Source organism: Enhydra lutris, unplaced genomic scaffold, assembly GCF_002288905.1.
Source record: "Enhydra lutris kenyoni isolate GAN:26980312 unplaced genomic scaffold, ASM228890v2 scaffoldscaffold92, whole genome shotgun sequence".
Classification (NCBI taxonomy): Eukaryota; Metazoa; Chordata; class Mammalia; order Carnivora; family Mustelidae; genus Enhydra; species Enhydra lutris.
In genome coordinates this window covers 1,683,469-1,703,117 of record NW_019154176.1, presented here as the reverse complement: position 1 = coordinate 1,703,117, position 19,649 = coordinate 1,683,469, and the positions used below count along the sequence as shown (strand labels likewise).

Sequence of the window (19,649 nt, the reverse complement as noted above, 5' to 3'; positions counted from 1 at the left end):
CCCCCCCCCCCCCCCCCCCCCCCCCCCCCCCCCCCCCCCGCCCCTGCATGGCCAACCTCAGCCCTGGCCAGGGCTGATTCACTGTGGCCTCCTGGCCTGTGAGACCTGCAGGTTGGCTTCCCAAGATGCTGCCCTCAGGCCAGACCTGCCCAGCCCCCCAACGCTGTCCGCTGCGCCCCCGCAGGGCCCGGCCAGATGTCAGCTGCAGTTATGAGCATGGGCGGGAGACGCAGGCCTGGCAGCGTGCCCGCCAGACTCAGCGGCCAGCCGCTGGAATCTCCCTTGAGCCTGGGGTGGGGTTAGGGGAGCAGTTCAAGCAAGAGGAGGAGGGGAGGGAGCACCCAGGGGTCACAAGGACCCTCCAAAGATGGGGATACCCCCAGCTTCTCATGGGACCTTCCTCCCTAACTTCGGTGCTCTGCTGGACTTCCCCCTGCCCCCACAAGTTCAGTTTCTCTTTTGCCTCTTTCATTTTCCTTCTCTCCCTCACACTGAGTGTGCTCTCCCCCTGCCCTATAAAGTCAGCCTAGCCCCTCAGCCTCTCTCTACCCTAAAGAAACCTCCATCCCCCCAGAAGATAGAGACTGATCTTTCACCTCTGGTTCTCTTGGCTCACATTCTGCTTGGAAGTCCCACTTTAAGTCTAACTAGGAGTCTCACCATCTAAACCTCCATATAGTGCTGGGGAAGGGGCACTGAGTTCCCTCAGATTCTCTCCCCTTGGATTTTCTGGCCTCCTCTGACTGCAGGAGACACCCCGAAGGGGGAGGGACCCCCCCATTTCTGGATGGTCTGAATTCTGGATGGTTGACGGACCCCTAGACTAAAATAGGAGTAGGGCCCCTAGCCAACTGGTGTGAGGGATGGAGCACCCCAGCCGCTAGCGATGTGGGGGGAGAGGCCCAGACCTCCTGCTGTAAAGGAAGGGTACCCCACCCGAGGAAGGAGGCAGTCGTGCCAGCCCGCCTCGGCGCCGGGGGCGCCTCGAGGCATTGGCCCGCCCCTCCGCGCCCTGCCGGGCCGGGGGCGAAGTCCGACCCAGGCCCGCGGGCAGGCGGGGACCTGCCAGGCTGGGTCGGGCCGGGCTCGGCAAGACGCAGCCCCAGAGCAGCTGGGTGGGGCTCAGCGAGGCGGCCGTGGGGGCCTCGGGGGCGGCGGCGGGGCTGGTCGGGACTAGCCGTCCGGGGGCCCGGGCGCGCCCTGGGACCTGGCAGATACCCGGGCTCCCGGGTCCTGGCTCAGGGCCGCGGGACGGCGCTGGTCCCACCTCTTCCTGTGTCCTTATTTGGGCGCGGGAGAGAGCCTCCCGGGGCCGCCCCGCCCCCAGTTCAGCCCGCGGACTCCGGCCTGTTGTCATGGCGACCAGGCCCGCTCCCCGGTACGTCCCCCTCGGTCGGACTAATGGAATCGTCCCCGGACTGCCAGCCTCCGCGATCGCCAGCGGGTGCCGCGGGCTGAACCATTGCTGGTAGAGGGGTACAGTGATTGGAGGCCTCTGCTGCTGAACGTGTTCTGTGCACCCTTGGCCTCCGCCGGGGTCGCACGTCCACGTTCCTCTTCTGAGGCAAGGAACCCGACCGGACCCAGGGCGGGGCGCAGAGTCCCGGAGGATCCGAGTGACGGAGACAGGGCCGGGCTCCTTCCCCGGGGGCTGTTGCCACACTTCCTGCCGCGGCGCTCTTTCCCCAGCTTGTTTCTAAGGAAGGAGTGGGGTTGGGCGACCGCGCCCCGGCCGTCGGGGTAGGTACAGGCACCAGGAGCGACGCGGTGTTGGTCAAGCCCCGAGTCACTGGGGGAGGGCTTTGAGATGGGAGCAAAGTATACAGGCGCCTAGAAGTCACCCATAAGAGGGGGTGCCAATCATGGAAGGTCCAGTAGTCCAAATCCCCAGGATCCTCAAAAATCCCTCCTCTCAAGTCCCAACTGGAAGACCCTGTGTCATTATCATCTCAGCTCTTAAGGTGTGTCCCGACACTTTTAACTCTCCTTTATCAGGGCTTTGCAGATCACCCCAGTGACTCCCAACCTTTAACCCTAACCCCATCTTCTCTCCCCATCTTTTCCCCAGTATACCCCGGAATACTCACTTTCTTCATATCTATATCCCCTCCCCCCCATTCCTTCCCATTATGGAGGCCCTCAGTCTCTCTCATGGACTTCAGGACCCCTACTCATTTCTTGAGTAATCTCCTCCCTTCACCCTTTTGATTCCCCACCCCCTCACTTTTCCTGGATTCAGTCCCTCCAGTAAAAGTTCAAGTCCTTTAACTCCTCTGTACTCAGGACCCCCACACAATTACTGAATCAGGTATTTCCTTACCCCTCCTTCATTTACCCAGGCTAACCCTCCTGTCTTACCTCTGCGGGGTCTCCCAGTGTATAATCAGCCCTCCAACCCCTCCCGGATACTCGGAGTCCCTCAGGCCTTTTCGTGTGCACCCTGTAGGACCCTCCCCCCGCGCCCCCCAGACACACTTGCTTTGTATCGGTTCCTCGTATCCAGGGGAATCATCGCCTTCCCTGGAGTCCCTCCCCGTGTCTTGGACCAGCACCCCCTTCTTCGCACACCCCAGGGTCCCCCGAGCCCCTCCCCCTGCAGCCGCGCCGAGCCACCCAGCCCGTGGCCGCTGTTTACAAGGACACGCGCTTCCTGACAGTGACGCGAGCCGCCTCCTCCCCTTCCCCACGCTGGAGGAGGGGGGCGCGGGGGCCCGGCTCGAGAGAGGACCAATCGGAGCGCACTTCCGTAGCTGACAATAGCCGTATAAAGGCGTGTGGCTCAGGCTGAGCTGCCGGGACCTTGAGCGCGGCCAGGCCAGCATCGGAATCAGCGGGGATCGGGGAGCAGGGGGAAGCGACACCAGGAAAGCGAGCGCACCAGACAGGGCAGAAGGGCTCGAGAAGCCGCACGGAGCTTCCGTGTACAGCCGCCGGCTGGCCTCTCCCTGCCGGTGCCAGCTCCTGGGATCGCGCGTCCAGATACCTGGTCCAGCCACTACCGTCGCAGACAGAGCGCCGCTCGCCGCAGCGAGGCCCGGGGCGGCCCCGCAGGGACCCCCCCAGACCGCCTGGGCCGCCCGGATGTGCACTAAAATGGAACAGCCCTTCTACCACGACGACTCATACGCAGCAGCGGGATACGGCCGGGCTCCGGGCGGCCTTTCTCTACACGACTACAAACTCCTGAAACCCAGCCTGGCGCTCAACCTGGCCGACCCCTACCGAAGTCTCAAAGCACCCGGGGCGCGGGGCCCGGGACCAGAGGGCAGCGGTGGCAGCAGCTACTTTTCCGGCCAGGGTTCGGACACAGGCGCATCGCTCAAGCTTGCCTCATCGGAGCTGGAGCGCCTGATCGTCCCCAACAGCAACGGAGTGATCACGACGACACCCACGCCTCCGGGACAGTACTTTTACCCCCGCGGGGGAGGCAGCAGCGGAGGTGCGGGGGGCGCCGGGGGCGGTGTTACCGAGGAGCAGGAGGGCTTCGCCGACGGCTTTGTCAAAGCCTTGGACGACCTGCACAAGATGAACCACGTGACGCCCCCCAACGTGTCCCTGGGCGCCAGCTCGGGGCCCCCGGCTGGGCCCGGGGGCGTCTACGCCGGCCCGGAGCCTCCTCCAGTCTACACCAACCTCAGCAGCTATTCCCCAGCCTCTGCGCCCTCTGGAGGCGCCGGGGCCGCCGTCGGGACTGGGAGCTCGTACCCGACGGCCACCATCAGCTACCTCCCACACGCACCACCCTTCGCTGGCGGCCACCCGGCGCAACTGGGCCTGGGCCGAGCAGCCTCTACCTTCAAGGAGGAACCGCAGACGGTGCCTGAGGCGCGCAGCCGCGACGCCACGCCACCGGTGTCCCCCATCAATATGGAAGACCAGGAGCGCATCAAAGTGGAGCGCAAGCGGCTGCGGAACCGGCTGGCGGCCACCAAGTGCCGGAAGCGGAAGCTGGAGCGCATCGCGCGCCTGGAGGACAAGGTGAAGACACTCAAGGCCGAGAACGCGGGGCTGTCGAGCACTGCTGGGCTCCTCCGGGAGCAGGTGGCCCAGCTCAAACAGAAGGTCATGACCCACGTCAGCAACGGCTGCCAGCTGCTGCTCGGGGTCAAGGGACACGCCTTCTGAGCGTCCCCCGTACGGACATTCCCCCAGTCTGGACGACTGGGCGCACGCCTCCCAAGGGGCGAGGGGGCAGGCGGTGGGCACCGGCCCCCGCGGCACCGCAAACCACACTGGACTCCTGCCCGCCCGCTCTGCGCCCGGTCCTTCCACCTCGACGTTTACAAGCCCCCTTCCACGTTTTTTTGTATGTTTTTTTTTTTTTTTTTTTTCTGCTGGAAACAGACTCGATTCATATTGAATATAATATATTTGTGTATTTAACAGGGAGGGGAGGAGGGGGCGATCGCGGCGGAGCTGGCCCCGCCGCCCGGTACTCAAGCCCGCGGGGACACTGGGGAAGGGACCCCCGCCCCCTGCCCTCCCCCTCTGCACCGTACTGTGGATAAGAAACACGCACTTGGTCTCTAAAGAGTTTATTTTAAGATGTGTTTGTGTGTGTGTGTGTTTGTTGTTCCGACTTTTTATTGAATCTATTTAAGTAAAAAAAAAAATGGTTCTTTATTAATTTCTGTTGTCTTTTTTTCCAAGCCGGGCGGGAGGAGGGAGGAGAATAGTGGGCTGCCCCCACCCCACTCCTGTTTGTGACTCGGTCCGGTACCTGTATCCTCCTCACCAGCTCTACCTAAGCATCCTGCACTCGTAGTCCAGGCGTCCAATCCTTCTCTTGTCCCCTGATCTCTGGGGTTGGAAGGTCCAGGGCGGGGACGCTGTCCATCCGCCCATCACCAGGGGGCAGGATGCCTGGGGCTAGACGCGCATTGCGCGGGCGCAGCCCCGCCCAGGTGCGCGCGCTGGGGCTTTCCCCGCTGACGCAGCGGAAGCGCTGCCCCTACATGGGCCGATTCTGTCCAGTGACGCGACGGCGGTCTCCGGGCAGATTCCGGGAATCCCCTCCCCCGCTCTGCCGGGCAGGGCTGCGGCGCCGGGAAGGGGGCCGGGATTTTCCCAGGCAGGCGGCTGCCGGGGCCCGGAAAGCCCCAGGCCTGGGTCCAGAGCGTCCGCGGTGGGAGGGCCATGCTCCTGGGTCCCGGAGCCAACCCAGAGACTGCCCCATCGGGTTGGCGTCCCGGCCCCGCCGCGCCCACGCGCGCTCCGTCTGACCTGACCCGGGCGGGGGGTTGCTGCAGCCTTCGTTGCCGCCGCGGTACCCCCACCCCTGCCAGGAAGGGCGGCGCCCGCCTGCCAGTTTCCCCTCCCGGGTGCCAGGTTGGGAGCAGGGCGACTGCCAGGTCTGGTCCTGCCGGGGCGGCTGCTTGGGCGGCCGGGCGCCGCCGCCGCCGCCGCCGCCGCCCTCTCGCGGGACGCCCGCCCCCGCAGCTGGAAAAGGTGGGAGGGCTGCTGGTACGCCCGTAGGGGGGGTCTAGCTGGCTTCGGAGCTGGAAGCCCCCAGAACAGCGGAGATAAACACAGGCTGAGAAACCGCAGGGGAGGGGTGGGCAGAACAGACAATTCATTAATTCATTTATGAACCTTGGATACACTGCCTGGACGGTGGCAGACAGACAATAAACAAACATGATTCGGAGATGGTGGTAAGTGCTAGCAAGGGAAAAAAAGAGGTCAAAGTAGTAGTGATGGGGCAGGGGAGGCGAGCTGCTTTGGAGAATGGATTGCAAACGTGGTCCTTTAATGATGAGACTTTTCATTTTTAAAGCCAGGTTCTGGGACAACAACGTTCTGGGCAAGAGGGAACAGTACGTGCAAAGTTCCCGTGGCCAGAACAAGATCAGTCTGTTAAAGAACAGCAAGAAATCATTGTGTGCCTGGATTCGAGTGAACCAAGAGTGGGTAGATGAGGTCAGGGAAATCCATGGACGGCCTTGGAGAAGGACTGTAGATAAAATTCCAAGGCCCAGATGAGTGTTTTGGAGGGTTAATAATCTAGATAGCAATCCTGTGGAAGGAAATGGGGGTTCAGAATGGCAAAACCACTTGCACAGCATCAAACTGCACTCTTGGGAACACTCTGGCTCCTAATACCTGCCTCCCAGCCTGACGGTCATCCTTCCTCCTCAGGAGCAGGTGGGCAACCCTTCCAACGTAGAGTGGGCCAGAGCTTACAACAGGGCCTGTACACGGAGCTCAAGCTCCCACTCCTGGTTCTGCTCTTAGGACTGGGTCCCCCCTCCCTTCTTCCCGCCCAGGGACAGTCCTAATAACTACTAACTGGGCCCCAAGCTTCACATACTGTGTTGCATTTAATGTGCATGGTGATGTTGAGTTAGTTGTCTTTATTCTTATCTGACTGTTGAACAGACCCAGGAAAAATCACAGCTCTTGAATGGTATTTGAACACAGGCTGGCTGATGGCAAAGAGTGGGTGCTGTCCTGTGTGGCCAGGTTTTAGGACACAGGCTATCCTGGGGCTTGCTCCCAGCAAGGGGCCAACAGCCTACCCCCACTCCCCCCAAAGTACCCTCTGGTCAAGGAGAAAGAGGAAGCAGTGAGCATGAGGTAAGACTCCCACCTTGTGGTGAAAATAAGTAACTACAGGGTCAATTTCCCAGGGAGAAGGGGCGGAGTTAGCAAGGACACCAGGACAGACCACACAGATGGAAACACATGTCTGTCCTAATACTTTATTGGTCACCTCTAGGCCTGTGCCCAGGTAGATGGGTCCAAGGAGGGGCTCACCATTCACCAGCTCCCAGCGGGGAGAATGAGAAGGCCCTGGCCAAGCCCTCCAGGGTCATGGACTATGGTGTTTGAAGGGGTGAGTCTGGCCTTTCCTGGGTCAGCAATGGGTTATCCAGGTAGAGGCGCAGGTGGAGGCCAACAGCCCAGGCTTTCCACCTGTCTGCAGTCTAGTTGTGTTTGGAGAAGTATTCCTTGCTGTCATCCACGTTAGGCTTGATTGTGTCACTGCCTGGCTTCCAGCCAGCGGGACAGACTGTGGGAAGACACAGGGATGCACATGTGAGGCTAGAGCCACATCTTTGAGGCAGGGCAGTAGGAGGGGATGAACAGAGGCAAAGCAAGAGCTGGAGTGGCAGAAGAAAAAGCCCAGAGCCAAGTGGTACAGCCCCAAGGCCGTACAGCACGTTGGGAGAAGCTCTTGAAGCCCGGATACGGGATGTTCCGGCTGAGAATTCAATTTCTTTTTGACCTCCCCCACACTTTTTTCTTTTTCTTTTTTTTTTAAGATTTTATTTATTTAACAGAGAGAGAGAAATCACAAATAGGCAGAGAGGCAGGCAGAGAGAGAGGGGAGGAAGCAGGCTCCCTGCGGAGCAGAGAGCCCGACGTGGGGCTCGATCCCAGGACCCTGGGATCATGACCTGAGCCGAAGGCAGAGGCTTTAACCCATTGAGCCACCCAGGCGCCCCCCCCAACTGTTTTTTAAAGATTTATTTATTAGAGAGAGACAATGTATCAGAGTGCAGTGGGCGGGGGGGGGGGGATGGGGGGGGGGGGGAAAGATGGAGAATCCTCTAGCAGGCTCCCTGCTGAGTGTGGAGCCTGACAAGGGGCTGGATCCCAGGACCCTGAGACCATGACCTGAGCCAAAACCAAGAGTCAGACACTTAACTGAGCCACCCCGCCACCCCTCTTTTTGACCCCTTTAATACTGCTTCTCCCTCAGTCACAGACCCACTGGACATGAAAGGCCTGGGATCAGGCTGTGTCCTGCACATGAGAAGGTCTCTGATTCGACTAATATTATTCCAGCTTGACCTGGTACATGCCTTCTCAGATACCTTCGATAGATCTGTTACCTCCCAGCCCCCACTGTCATATTGGGGTATCTCCCCCTCCAGACTAGACAAGTCCTGCAGACAAGGCTCTGAACTGGGTCCCTCACAACTGACAGGGTAGGCAGGCAGTGTCTGCCGAGGGCTGAGGGTGTACCCACATATGAACACAGGTGAACATGTGTCTGCTTACCTTCCCCATGCTCATCCGTGTACTGGAAGGCCTGAACCAGCCGCAGAACTTCATCCACAGAGCGCCCCACAGGCAAATCATTGACAGTGATCTGGCGAAGGACACCCTTGCCATCGATGATAAAGAGGCCCCTGAAGATATCAGGGTTCATGGTGAGGAGCTGAGAGTTCCCACTGCCGGGGCCGGGGGGAGGGAGTATGGACTCCCTAGCGGCCACAGGGCTGGGGGCAGGGAAGACAGTGCCCAAGCGTTGTCCCCTCACCCTGAGGACTGAGGGCTTTCTGGGGGCTCCACGGTACCTGTAGGCAATGCCCTCATCTTTCTTCAGCACACCATAATCTTCAGATAAATTTCTGGTTACATCAGCCAGCAGGGGAATATTCAGGGGGCCCAAGCCTCCTTCCTTCCTCGGAGTGTTGATCCTAGGGGTGAAAGAGACCAGTCTGGGACCTCCAGATGCCTGACACAGCAGGGTCCTCCCCCTGGGGCTCTGGGTATGATAAAGGCTGGAGAGGGGGTGCTGGAGCTGAGAGATAAGGGTGTAGCCTTCCCACCCACCGCACCCTGAGAGGGTACAGGGGCTCTTTCCCACACCTGGGAAGACTCAGCCAAGGCTCCAGGTCCAGCAAAGGGCGTTCACATTCACTGGTGGCCTCCCACATCTTGGGGCAGAAAGCCTGCCTCAGCATCCCCCTCCTCCTCGCTCTAGCTCTGTTCGCTGGGGCCCAGCCCTTCACTGTCTAGAACTGGAGTTTCCACCTCCTTGAAATAGTTATTGGAAGGGAGGTTGTGTTGCCCTAAGTGAGATAAAGCATCTCCAAGTCTCTGGGCCGAGCAACTAGTTTTCAGATGCTAATTACTGCCATCATCATTAAGGACTTAGGCGTCCTTAATTCTACTATTTTCAAGATGGGGGAAAGGGAGGCCCAAATGTTGAGCAACACCCACAGGAACACACAGCTGGACCCCTGGAGGATGGACGCTTGGCTGCATCCCCCCTCCCTGCCCGTCCCAGCTCATACCAAGCCAGGTGGGTGAACTGAGAGTCGACAGAAACCCCCAGCACCTCACAGCCCAGCTTGCGGAAGTCCTCCGCCCGCTCGCTGAAAGCGATGATCTCCGTGGGGCAGACAAAGGTGAAGTCCAGCGGGTAGAAAAAGAGGACCAGGTATTTCCCTGCGGGAGGGAGCGGGTATAGAAAAGGAGTTAGGCCTCTGCTGTCTGGGCCCCACCCCCACCTGGGCCCACTCTCGGCCGCCCTCACCTTTGTAGTCGCAAAGCTTCACCTCCTTGAAGGCGCCGTCCACCACGGCGGTGGCCTGGAAGGGCGGGGCGGGCTTTCCGATGTGCGCCTTGCCAGAGGCCATGACTGAAAGCTGAGAACCCCCCCGGCCCGGTCAGTGCGCCCGGGGAAGACCCTTTGTCCTCCCTTCCCAAGGTCACGCTGCGTGCTGGGCTCCGTTATCGAAAGAGAGGCAGAAGCTGCAGCACTACCCACACCCTCCGGGGTACCTGGCTTGCGCGGCCTTGAGACCGCAGGAGACCCGCCCCCCTGACCAGCAAAAGAGGCCCGGCTGCAGCCGCCAGGGGCCCCCCATTAGCTTGTCGGCCTGAGCGCCCTGGCGCTAGCCCACCGCTCCAGGTGGAGACCCCGCGAGCAGGGGGCGGGAGCTCGGCGATGCGGCCTGTACTGCAAGGCCAAGGCCTCGGTTTCCCCCTGCAAGGACAAAGGCGGCCACTAAAGCGACCGGAAAACAAAAGCTGCAGCACTGAGGTCTGGACCCGGCCGGAGCTGCTCTGCGGGGGCTCCCCAGAGCCCGGTGCCCTCCAGGTGTCCATACCTGCGTGGGCAAGGGCGGCACGCACAGACTAGCAGACGCGCGAACCGCGTTCTCAGCACCGAGTGCGCCCTGGGCCTGGGTGCCTTTTATGCGCGGCCCGAACCATGACGCATAGGGCGGGGGGGTGTGGGCGGACGAGTGGAGCGGTCGGGTCCACTGCAACCGCGGGAGGGGGGTTGGGGAAAGAAGCGGCCGGATCCACGCGCCTGCTAGCGGCGGGAGGAGTCGCGGGGCCGTGGGCCCCAACCACTGCCACCGCTGGTGGGGGTAGTGCGGGCACCACATACCCCGCGAGGAGCTCCTCGGAGCGCGCCCGAGTCGGTTGGAGTCCGGCATGGCCGGGATCCCGACTGACTTACTACTGCCGCTTCTGATTCTCCTGCTGCTGGGGACCCCTGCCCAGGTCTCCCGCGACTACCATTACTTTGGCGAGAAGAGCGGAGGCGACACCTGGGAGGAGCTGCGGCTGCAGCATCAGGAGAAAGGTAACCGCACGCCGCGGGTGTGATGGTGCGGAAAGGTGCCCCATTGCCCCACTTTGCCAGCTGGCTGCAAAGAGACCCTCCTTCAGGGAATTCCCATCTCTCCCCATCTGCGCACTGGCGTGCCCCCCTCCCCCCCGCCCTTGGGCTGGTTACTTTTCTCTGAGGCTCAGTGTCCTTATCTGTAAATTGAAATAGAGACTGACTTGAAGCCTCTTACAGGGGAAGAGGGGACATGGGTAGGCAATAATTCCCAAGCAGACACAACCGTAAACTCAGGGATGTGTGCTAGGAAGGGTGGAGATAGAGAAAGGAGGGGGAAGGTAAACGTCTGAAATCAGAGAAGGGCCGACTGAAGAGGATGGCTAACCAGTGCAGCGGGAAGCCAGCAAAAGCCAAGAATGCAAAGATTTAGGGGGAAGAGTGTGCCAGGGAATGGGAACAGCAAGTGCCAAAGCCAAAGGGCTGGACGGAGGAAAAGAAAGAGGCCAGTGTTGTCTGCTGAGGCTTGGTAAGGCAAGACGTGTTCGGACTTTAAGCTGCAGAGTTGGGATAAGACCTGTTTCCTCGTGGCATAGGGAGGTGTCCATAAAAGAGCATTGTAAAGAGCCCCTCCCATGAACACTCAGAAGGTTGTAGCTGCTTGAAAAGTGGTCATAATAGTTGTTTTTGTGCTACATGCTAGCACATTGCCAGAGGCTTTCCGTACCTTCATTATATTATGCCAATTATGTCACTTAATTTACCACCTGGCAGGCAGCCTTGCTGTTTAGGGGGCACTCTGCCTACTGAACAGGCCCATTATCACACCCCTGAAGACACAAGTCAGCTTCAGATGGTGGGCACCAAGGGTGTTGTATCGTGTTCCCAAATGGACAGGCTGGAACAGGTGGGAAGTGTTAGTTTGCAATTCCTCTGGGTCACACACCAGATGTATAAGCTCAAAGGGTGGGTTGCTTTCTGTAGGTCTCAGTTTCATCACCTGGGAATGATGAGGAAATTAAATGAGATCATCTGTGGGGGGCGAGTGCCTGGCACAAAGGCAGAGCTCAATGAACAGGAGATGTCGTTAGTGTCTTTATCCTCCTGCCTTCCTAGAGGAGGGAAGGGGGTAGATTCCCCCCTACCTGGCCCTCCATCCCTAGAAGTGGAGGACTCCATCCTTGGCCCTTGGGGAAAGTGGCGCTGTTTCTGCGACCTGGGCAAGCAGGAGCGCAGCCGCGAGGTCCTGGGCACGGCGCCGGGCCCTGTGTTCATGGACCGCGAGAATCTGGTGCAGGTGCGGCCCTGCAGGCAACAGGATTGTTCCTCCTGCAAACCAACCGACTGCGACTGGAGGCCCTGAACCCGGGTGAGAGACTCGCGCAGAGGAGGCGGGGCCAGGGCGGGCTGTTAAGTCCCCAGTTGAGAGTCCCCAGGGTGGGCAGGGAGAAGAAGGGGGACACCGCGAGGGGGGGGGATTCGAGGAGGGTCTTGAGGGCTGAAGCTAGAAGATGGTGGGGAAGGGAGAGCTGAGTCAGGAACAGTGAGCCCCCGCTGATATCCCGGGAGAAAGGAAGAAAGATGGTGAGGGGCAGGGAGGGGGAATTTGAAATGGAAGAACTGCGACCCTGAGGAAGTATGAGCCTGATGTGGGCCAGGGACCTACCTACAGACTGAGGCCGTGAGCCAGCTGAGACTTGAGAACTGGGGGACATGAACCCAGAACTGGGGGGAATGGCCCTGCCTGTTGGGCACAGACTGTCAGCAGAAGTCTGTTGATATTTGGGATCATAGTTGGGAGGGGGTGGGTGGGGGAGGCTTAGCCCCAGTCAGAGGTTAGGAAGCAGAGTGGGGGCCGGAGCGAGGCGGCCCTGGTGCGGAGAGAGAGGGCTAAGACTGTGTGGAGTGCAAGGACAGGGACTACAAAGAGCCAGCATCCAGATGGACAGAGACCCAGTAATGTAGACACTGACAGTATTCTGGCAATATAGTGGTATTTGACCTTCAAGGCCCTGACTGGGCCAAATTCTCCAAAGTCTGCGTCAGTTTCCCCTTTATTTCTCTATCCTCCTACCAGCCCCGACGGGCGGGGCGTCAGGGACTCCGGGGCGGAGCTTGGAAAGCGACCCCGCCCACCCCGGTCCGCCAAAGAGCGGGGCCGTTGGCCTTGGGAACTACAATTCCCAGGAAGCCGTACGGCAGGAGCTTCGGTGGCGCCTGCGCAAACTTCAACGGCGGCAGAAGCGTCGGCGGCGTGTCCTCGGCACCGATTGGTCCGGAGCGAGAGCGGTTTTGGGCCCGCGGAAAACGCGCGCCTAGACCTGAGCCTGCAGACCTCGTTCTTGCCGCTGGTGGCGGCGGTAAAGGCGGCATGGATCTCAGCGAGCTGGACAGAGACAGTACGGGCCGCTGTCGCCTGAACTCGCCTGTGCCCGCGGTGTGCCGCAAGGAGCCCTGCGCCCTGGGCGTCGATGAAGCGGGCCGGGGCCCGGTGCTGGGTGCGCCCCCGGGGCTGGGCTGGGGGAGGGGCGTGATAAAGGGAATGCTGATTGCACTGGAACGGAAGCCGGGATTGTACCGTACCCGGGGAGGGTGGTGATAGTGGCGATGGCACTGAAGAAAGCGGTGATAATGGAATAGAGATAGCGGTTTTCACGGGCTCACTGGTTGGATCCCCGCTTCTCTAGGCCCCATGGTCTACGCCATCTGTTACTGCCCCCTGTCCCGCCTGGCAGATCTGGAGGCCCTGAAAGTGGCAGGTGAGCTCGAGGTGTGAGTCTCGGGAGGTGGTTCTGGGGCGGGTGCAGACTGGAGAGGGAGAACAGGAGCTGGGAGAACCAGTCGATTCCCTTCTCTCCCAACCCTCCTCCCAGACTCAAAGACCCTATCGGAGAGCGAGCGGGACAGGCTCTTTGTGAAAATGGAGGAGGACGGGGACTTTGTGGGCTGGGCATTGGACGTGCTGTCTCCAAACCTCATCTCTACCAGCATGCTTGGGCGGTGAGGGACCTCTGGGAGGGGCCAGGGTGGAGGGGCAGCCAGCATGGGTTGGAAGGGATCAATATCTGGATCGGGGTTGACTGGGTTCTGTCTCCCACTGCAGGGTCAAGTACAACCTGAATTCCCTATCCCATGATACAGCCATTGGGCTGGTGCAGTATGCCTTGGATCAGGGTGTGAAAGTTGCCCAGGTGAGCTAACATAGATCTCAACATTTAATTTTTTGATCCCAGTAAAAATTAAATCTGGGAAGTTCAGTGTCAAGTGCATAAGAGAGAGATTAAATTACCAGAGGGAAATATAAGTTGGCATTGCATCCAGTACTCTGCGGCAAAGAACAGGCTGTTTTGAGAGAATAACAAGGATAAATATGCTTGAGATAGGGAACGTAACAAGGGAGGCTTTGCTGAGGAGATGGACGAGGTCCAGGACTGAAACATGGCGCTGATGGTGCAGTACTAGAGCAGACAGACAAGGGCTCTGCCCTCTGGGTTTCATGGCCAAGTCAGGGGACACAGATGGTCAGCTGGTAAGCAAATAATAAAGGTGATTTCTGAGGATAAAGGCAATGGAGATCACCAATATCATCTTTCTACTCTAGCTGAGGTCTCCCTGTTGCTGTCTGGCATATTTGGCATGGTCCCACCCCAGGGCCTTTGCACTGGCTGTTCTTTCTGCCTAGAATCCTCTTTCTGAGATCTCCCCATGACTCATTCCCTCATCTCTTTCAGGCCTTTATTCAGATGTCACCACATCAGAGTGAACTCTCTGAATCTCTCCTACCACTGTTTAAAATGAAAACCCTTCCTGGGGTGCCTGACTACCTCAGTCGGTAGAGCATGGGACTCTCAATCTCGGTCATGAGTTCAAGCCCCGAGTTGTATGTAGACCTTACTTAAAAAAAAATTAAGTAGAGGGGTGCCTGGGTGGCTCCATGGGTTAAGCCTCTGCCTTCTGCTCAGGTCATGATCTCAGGGTCCTGGATTGAGCCCTGCTTCAGACTCTCTGCTTGGCAGGGAGTCTGCTTCCCCCTCTCTCTGGCTGCCTCTCTGCCTACTTGTGGTCTCTGTCAAATAAATAAATAAAATCTTAAAAAAAAAAATAAGTAGAGAAGGAATAAAATGATAATTTTTCCCAACTCCCCAACTCTCCCCTGCCCTTTATTATTTATCTTTTTTCTTGTCTGTGGCCCTCACCAGGGTGTCTGCTCTATGAAGACAAATTTTTGCCTGGTGTATTTACTGCCATATTCCTGGCATCTGGTGTGGCCATGGTATGCATTAGGTGCTCAGTGAGTGTGTAGAATGGATTCAGCTCAATCAGGAAGCCTCTTTTGGAAGGGACTATTTTTTCTTTTTTTTAAGATTTTATTTATTATTTACTTGATAGAGATCACAAGTAGGCAGAGAGAGAGGGAAGCAGGCTCCCTGCTGAGCAGAGAGCCTGATGCCGGGCTCGATCCCAGGACCCAGGGATCATGACCTGAGCGGAAGACAGAGGCTTTAACCCACTGAGCCACCCAAGCGCCCCAGGAGCTTTTTTTTTTTTTTTTTTTAAGTAATCTCTGGGGGGTGCCTGTGTGGCTTAGTCGGTTAAATATCTGCCTTCAGCTCAGGTCATGATCCCAGGATCCTGGGATTGGGTCCCCTATCAGGCTCCCAGTTCAGCAGGGAGCCTGCTTCTCCCTCTGCCTGTCTCTCTCTCTCTCTCTCTCTCTCTCTCTCTTTCATACACAAATAAATAAATAGAATTTAAAAAAAAAAACTAATTTTCTTTTATTTATTTATTTATTTATTTGACAGACAGAGATCACAAGTAGGCAGAGAGGCAGGCAGAGAGGGGGAAGCAGGCTCCCTGCCAAGCAGAGAGCCTGATGCGGGGCTTGATCCCAGGACCCCGAGATCACGACCCGAGCCGAAGGCAGAGGCTCAAGCCACTGAGCCACCCAGGTGCCCCTAAATAAATAGAATCTTAAAAAAATATATAATAATCTCTACACCTGATGTGGGATTCAAGTTCATGACCTCAAGATCAAGAGTCACATGTTCTGCCAACTGAGCCAGCCAGGTGCCCCCGGAGGGGACTTTTGAGCAGAGATACCTGAGAGGGCTACAGCCTGGGGATGAGCTGAGAGAAGAATATTCCAGGCACAGGGGCAGCCAGTGTAAATGCTGTGAGGCTGGATCACACGCAGTTGTGTTTCCAGATATTTGTTGACCGGATACGTTTCTGTCCCCACGGCAGGTATTTGTAGACACTGTAGGGCCGCCAGAAACTTACCAGGAGCGGCTGCAGCAGCACTTTCCCGGCATTGAGGTGACAGTCAAGGCCAAGGCGGATGCCCTCTACCCTGTGGTCAGTGCTGCCAGTATCTGCGCCAAGGTTAGGCTCCTATTGGCTGTGGCCCGTGCCTAGCGTCTCCCTGGGCAGAGGGCAGGCGTGCCTGCTTTGTGGGGAGGGAGATCCCAAGTTTTTATCTTGCCCACAGGTAGCCCGAGACCAGGCTGTAAAGAACTGGCCCTTTGTGGAAGATCTCCAGGGCCTGGATGCAGATTATGGCTCCGGTTACCCCAATGGTGAGCAGATGACAGCTGCCTTGAGACAGTGGTAGTGGCAGCAACACGGACGGGGCAGGGTTGAGCATGCTTCTACGGTTTTCCGTGTTGCGCTCCTTCTGCTGCGCAGTGGTGGAGCCCAGGGCTCAGATGGGAGCCACTTGCTGATGGCCAGCCTGTAGCAGAGCTGGTTCTAGCGGGCAGGCTCGGTCCTCCCTTCTGTCTCCCTCACGCCTGTCTCTCTGGAGCTCCATTGAGGGCCTGACACCCTTAGTGGGCATCTGTCTATTTGTTAAGGGGAGAGGGGCAGGGGCGAGGAGTGTCAGCCCATGTCCAGTTAAATCTGGCTTAAATCTAGTGTTTTCTTCCCAGTTATGAGGCTCACTCTCCTCACCTGTATGGTAGGTGATCTTGTGCCCATCTCCCTGCCCTGAGTAGATTTCAAGAATCAGTGGCTGAGTTCAAGGAGCCCTCTGGTCCTTCTGAGGCCCAGGGAGGGACGGGCAGGTGGGTGGGGTGGGGAGACATGGCAAGTCTGTGACTGGAACTTAGGTGAGGCCAAAGTAAGGAAACCAGGTCCAGGCCAAAGACAGCCTGGGCCACAGTCCGTGCTTACTGAGCACCTGGTATGTGTCTGAGCCCTTGGGATGGAGCCATGAACAAGATAAACAAGGACCTCACTGTCCCCACTGAGGTCTCCGTTTTGGGGGGAATGATGGCCATTAACACCATGGTCCACAGATGCTCATTTAATGACCATTGCCCTTGATGGGGGTGAAGGGATGTCTCAGAGGCAGTCTCCCTAAACTACCTCGAGCACCCGTTGGCGGGTAGAGCCGGGCAGCTCCCCGCACAAAGGTTCTGAGGCAGGAGTGGGTCTCGAACAGTGGGATAGGCCTCCGGTACTCTGGCGGCCTGAGCTGAGGTAGTGGGACCTTAGATGCCAGGCCAAGGAACTCGGACACTGCGTCAGGGCTCAAGGGCCATTGCCGCTGTCCACCCCACCCTTCCTGTCCCTCAGATCCCAAGACAAAAGCGTGGTTGCGGAAGCACGTGGAGCCTGTGTTCGGCTTCCCCCAGTTTGTCCGGTTCAGCTGGCGCACAGCCCAGAGCATCCTGGAGACGGAGGCCGAGGGCGTTTTGTGGTGGGTGTCCTGCAGGGGCTGTGATGAAAGTGGGAGGGAGGCCAGGGCTCAGCTCCCACTGGGAATCCCCCTCCTCCCACACCCCGAAGTGGCCAGTGTCACCACCTCTCCCACAGGGAGGACTCGCCGACGGGGGATCAGGAGGGACCCAGGAGGATCATGTCCTACTTCAGCAAAAGCCCCCAGACCCTCCCGCGCCTCCCACACCGGTACTTCCAGGAGCGAGGCCTGCAGTCGGCCACCACTCTCTAGGAACCAGCCCGTTCTCCCTTGATACGCACCCCCATCCCAGCCCACCCCTGCCCCATTTGTGATTAAAGTTCTTTACGGAAAGCTCGGTATTTGGCTGTTCTCTGCGGTGGAAGAAGGTTGGGAGTGTGCTCGGCGGCTGGCCTCAGCCACAGACTTCTGGAACATAAACATGATGGGCCGTGGCTGGTTGATTTTATTTTTTATTTTTAATTTCTTTTTTTAAGATTTATCTATTTGGAAAAAAAAAAGATTTATCTATTTGAGAGAGACAGCACGTGGGTGTGTGGAGCGAAGGCAGGGAGAGGCAGAGGGAGATGGAGAAAGAATGTCAAGGGGACTTTGATGCTGAGCGTGGAGCCCGACACGGGGCTTGATCACACAACCCCTGAGATCACAACCTGAGCCAAAACCAAAAGTTGGACCTTTAACCTACTGTGCTACTCAGGGACCCCTATTTTAGTTTTTTTTTTTTAAGGTTTTATTTATTTATTTGACAGACAGAGATCACAGGTAGGCAGAGAGGCAGGCAGAGAGAGAGGAGGAAGCAGGCTCCCCACTGAGCAGAGAGCCTGATGCGGGGCTCAATCCCAGGACTCTGGGATCATGACCTGAGCTGAAGGCAGAGGCTTTAACCCACTGAGCCACCCAGGCGCCCCCCTATTTTATTTTTTAAATGGATAATATATTTGTAGGATGCAGAATGAGGAGAGAACACAGTGAAAATCCTCCCTCCCACCTTGTCCCCCAGATCTCTGGTGGGCTTACCAAGGCATCTCAGTCTATTTGGGTGCTATGACAAAATACCGCAGCTGGGGGGTTTATAAACAACAGGCATTTATTACATTTCTGGAGGCCGGAAGTCTAAGATCACAGTTCCTGCAGGGTCAAGTTCTGCTGAGGACCCTTTTCCAGGCTGTAGACTGTGGGCTTCTCACTGTGTTGTCAGGTGCTAGAAGGGGCAGGGAACCTCCAATTATAAGAGCATTAATCCTCTTCTTGACCTAATCACCCCCCCTTTTTTTTTTTAAAGATTTTATTTATTTATTTGACAGAGATCACAAGTAGGCAGAGAGGCAGGCAGAGAGAGAGGAGGAAGCAGGCTCCTCGCTGAGCAGAGAGCCCGATGCAGGGCTCGATCCCAGGACTCTGGGATCATGACCCGAGCCGAAGGCAGAGGCTTTAACCCACTGAGCCACCCAGGCGCCCTGACCTAATCACCTCTTAATACCATTATCTGTGGGAATTAGGATACCAACCTGAATTTTGGGGGAACACACATGCAGGCCACAGCAGGTACCTTTTGTCCTTCTGGAGATAGCCTGGCATGTTACAAAATAGATGTGCGGTTACTTCCCTAAGTTTGTTGTTGTTTTACGAATGCAAACACTCTAGCCTAGGTAGCACGCATTCATTACTCTTCACCGTCTCGGAAGTAATTCCAAATGTGCCTAAAAACGTTCTTCATTCCCTTCTAGCTACAGAGTCCTCGGCGTGACTGTCCTGTGGCTTATTTAATGCTTAAGAGACATTGAGTTGTTCCCCGGCTTCTGTTAGACATGTACAGCGGAGAAGGACCAGGGTGGGCCATCATTTCTCATGCAGTTTTGTCTGTAGGGTAAAATTCCCAGGGGTGGGCTTGCTGGGTTAGAGAATCTGTGTCGTTTATAATTTGGAGAGATATTAGCGAATTCCTGTCAGTGAAGACTTGCACCCGTTGGCAATGTAAGTGAGCACTTATTTCGCACACAGCCTTGCCAGTAGTAAGACAGGTTTATCTCACTCCATGAGAAGCTGGTAAGTCAGGGGGCTCTACAACATCAGGAACACCATTTTTTTTTAAAAGATGTTTATTTTTTTTATTTTAAAGAGTACGTGTGAGGAGGGAGGGGGCAGAGGGAGATGGAGAGAAAGAATCCCAAGCAGACTCTGCACTGAGCACTGTACCTGATGTGGGGCTCGATCCCATGACCCCAAGCCCATGACCTGAGCCAAAATCAAGAGTTGGATGCTTGAGCCACCCAGGCACCCTCAAGGACACTATTTTTTATTTTTTATTTTATTTTTTTAAAAGATTTTATTTATTTGACAGAGGGAAATCACATGCAGGCAGAGAGAGAGGGGGAAGCAGACTCCCTGCTGAGCAGAGAGCCTGATGCGGGGCTTGATCCCAGGACCCTGAGATCATGACCTGAGCCAAAGGCGGAGGCTTTAACCCACTGAGCCACCCAGGCGCCCCAAGGACACTATTTTTTTTTTTTTTAAGATTTTTTATTTATTTGTCAGAGAGGGAGAGAGAGCAAGCACAGGCAGACAGAATGGCAGGCAGAGGCAGAGGGAGAAGCAGGCTCCCCGCCAAGCAAGGAGCCCGATGTGGGACTCGATCCC

The 19,649-nt window shown here is 57.3% G+C and overlaps 3 protein-coding genes across 3 annotated transcripts; 2 read left to right on the top strand and 1 right to left on the bottom strand.

Moving 5' to 3' along the window:
• The first annotated feature begins 2,640 nt into the window (after nucleotides 1-2,640).
• Nucleotides 2,641-4,627, top strand: LOC111162465 (JunB proto-oncogene, AP-1 transcription factor subunit). Its single transcript, XM_022526903.1, has one exon. The coding sequence runs from the start codon at nucleotides 3,082-3,084 to the stop codon at nucleotides 4,123-4,125; it is 1,044 nt and encodes a 347-aa protein (XP_022382611.1). The 5' UTR covers nucleotides 2,641-3,081; the 3' UTR covers nucleotides 4,126-4,627.
• A 2,060-nt stretch (nucleotides 4,628-6,687) lies between these two features.
• Nucleotides 6,688-9,966, bottom strand: LOC111162474 (peroxiredoxin 2). The gene is made up of 6 exons (XM_022526919.1): nucleotides 9,849-9,966; nucleotides 9,272-9,383; nucleotides 9,030-9,183; nucleotides 8,307-8,429; nucleotides 8,008-8,138; nucleotides 6,688-7,012 (listed from the first exon to the last, which is right to left on the bottom strand). The coding sequence occupies exons 2-6, from the start codon at nucleotides 9,372-9,374 to the stop codon at nucleotides 6,927-6,929; spliced, it is 597 nt and encodes a 198-aa protein (XP_022382627.1). The 5' UTR covers nucleotides 9,375-9,383; nucleotides 9,849-9,966; the 3' UTR covers nucleotides 6,688-6,926.
• Nucleotides 9,967-11,617: 1,651 nt separating this feature from the next.
• LOC111162475 (ribonuclease H2 subunit A) lies at nucleotides 11,618-17,348 on the top strand. The gene is made up of 9 exons (XM_022526920.1): nucleotides 11,618-11,681; nucleotides 12,390-12,810; nucleotides 13,000-13,071; nucleotides 13,186-13,312; nucleotides 13,416-13,503; nucleotides 15,557-15,694; nucleotides 15,801-15,888; nucleotides 16,889-17,012; nucleotides 17,129-17,348. The coding sequence occupies exons 2-9, from the start codon at nucleotides 12,684-12,686 to the stop codon at nucleotides 17,262-17,264; spliced, it is 900 nt and encodes a 299-aa protein (XP_022382628.1). The 5' UTR covers nucleotides 11,618-11,681; nucleotides 12,390-12,683; the 3' UTR covers nucleotides 17,265-17,348.
• Nucleotides 17,349-19,649: the final 2,301 nt, after the last annotated feature.

Bases quoted from the DNA above. Each gene is read 5' to 3' on its own strand.
- LOC111162465 (XM_022526903.1), top strand. From the start codon at position 3,082: ATGTGCACTAAAATGGAACAGCCCTTCTACCACGACGACTCATACGCA.
- LOC111162474 (XM_022526919.1), bottom strand. From the start codon at position 9,374: ATGGCCTCTGGCAAGGCGCACATCGGAAAGCCCGCCCCGCCCTTCCAG. The intron at 8,139-8,306 runs GTACCGTGGAGC...TGATATCTTCAG, and splicing joins GATGAGGGCATTGCCTACAG to GGGCCTCTTTATCATCGATG. The intron at 7,013-8,007 runs GTAAGCAGACAC...GTCTTCCCACAG, and splicing joins CACGGATGAGCATGGGGAAG to TCTGTCCCGCTGGCTGGAAG.
- LOC111162475 (XM_022526920.1), top strand. From the start codon at position 12,684: ATGGATCTCAGCGAGCTGGACAGAGACAGTACGGGCCGCTGTCGCCTG. The intron at 13,072-13,185 runs GTGAGCTCGAGG...CCCTCCTCCCAG, and splicing joins GGAGGCCCTGAAAGTGGCAG to ACTCAAAGACCCTATCGGAG. The intron at 13,313-13,415 runs GTGAGGGACCTC...CTCCCACTGCAG, and splicing joins TCTACCAGCATGCTTGGGCG to GGTCAAGTACAACCTGAATT.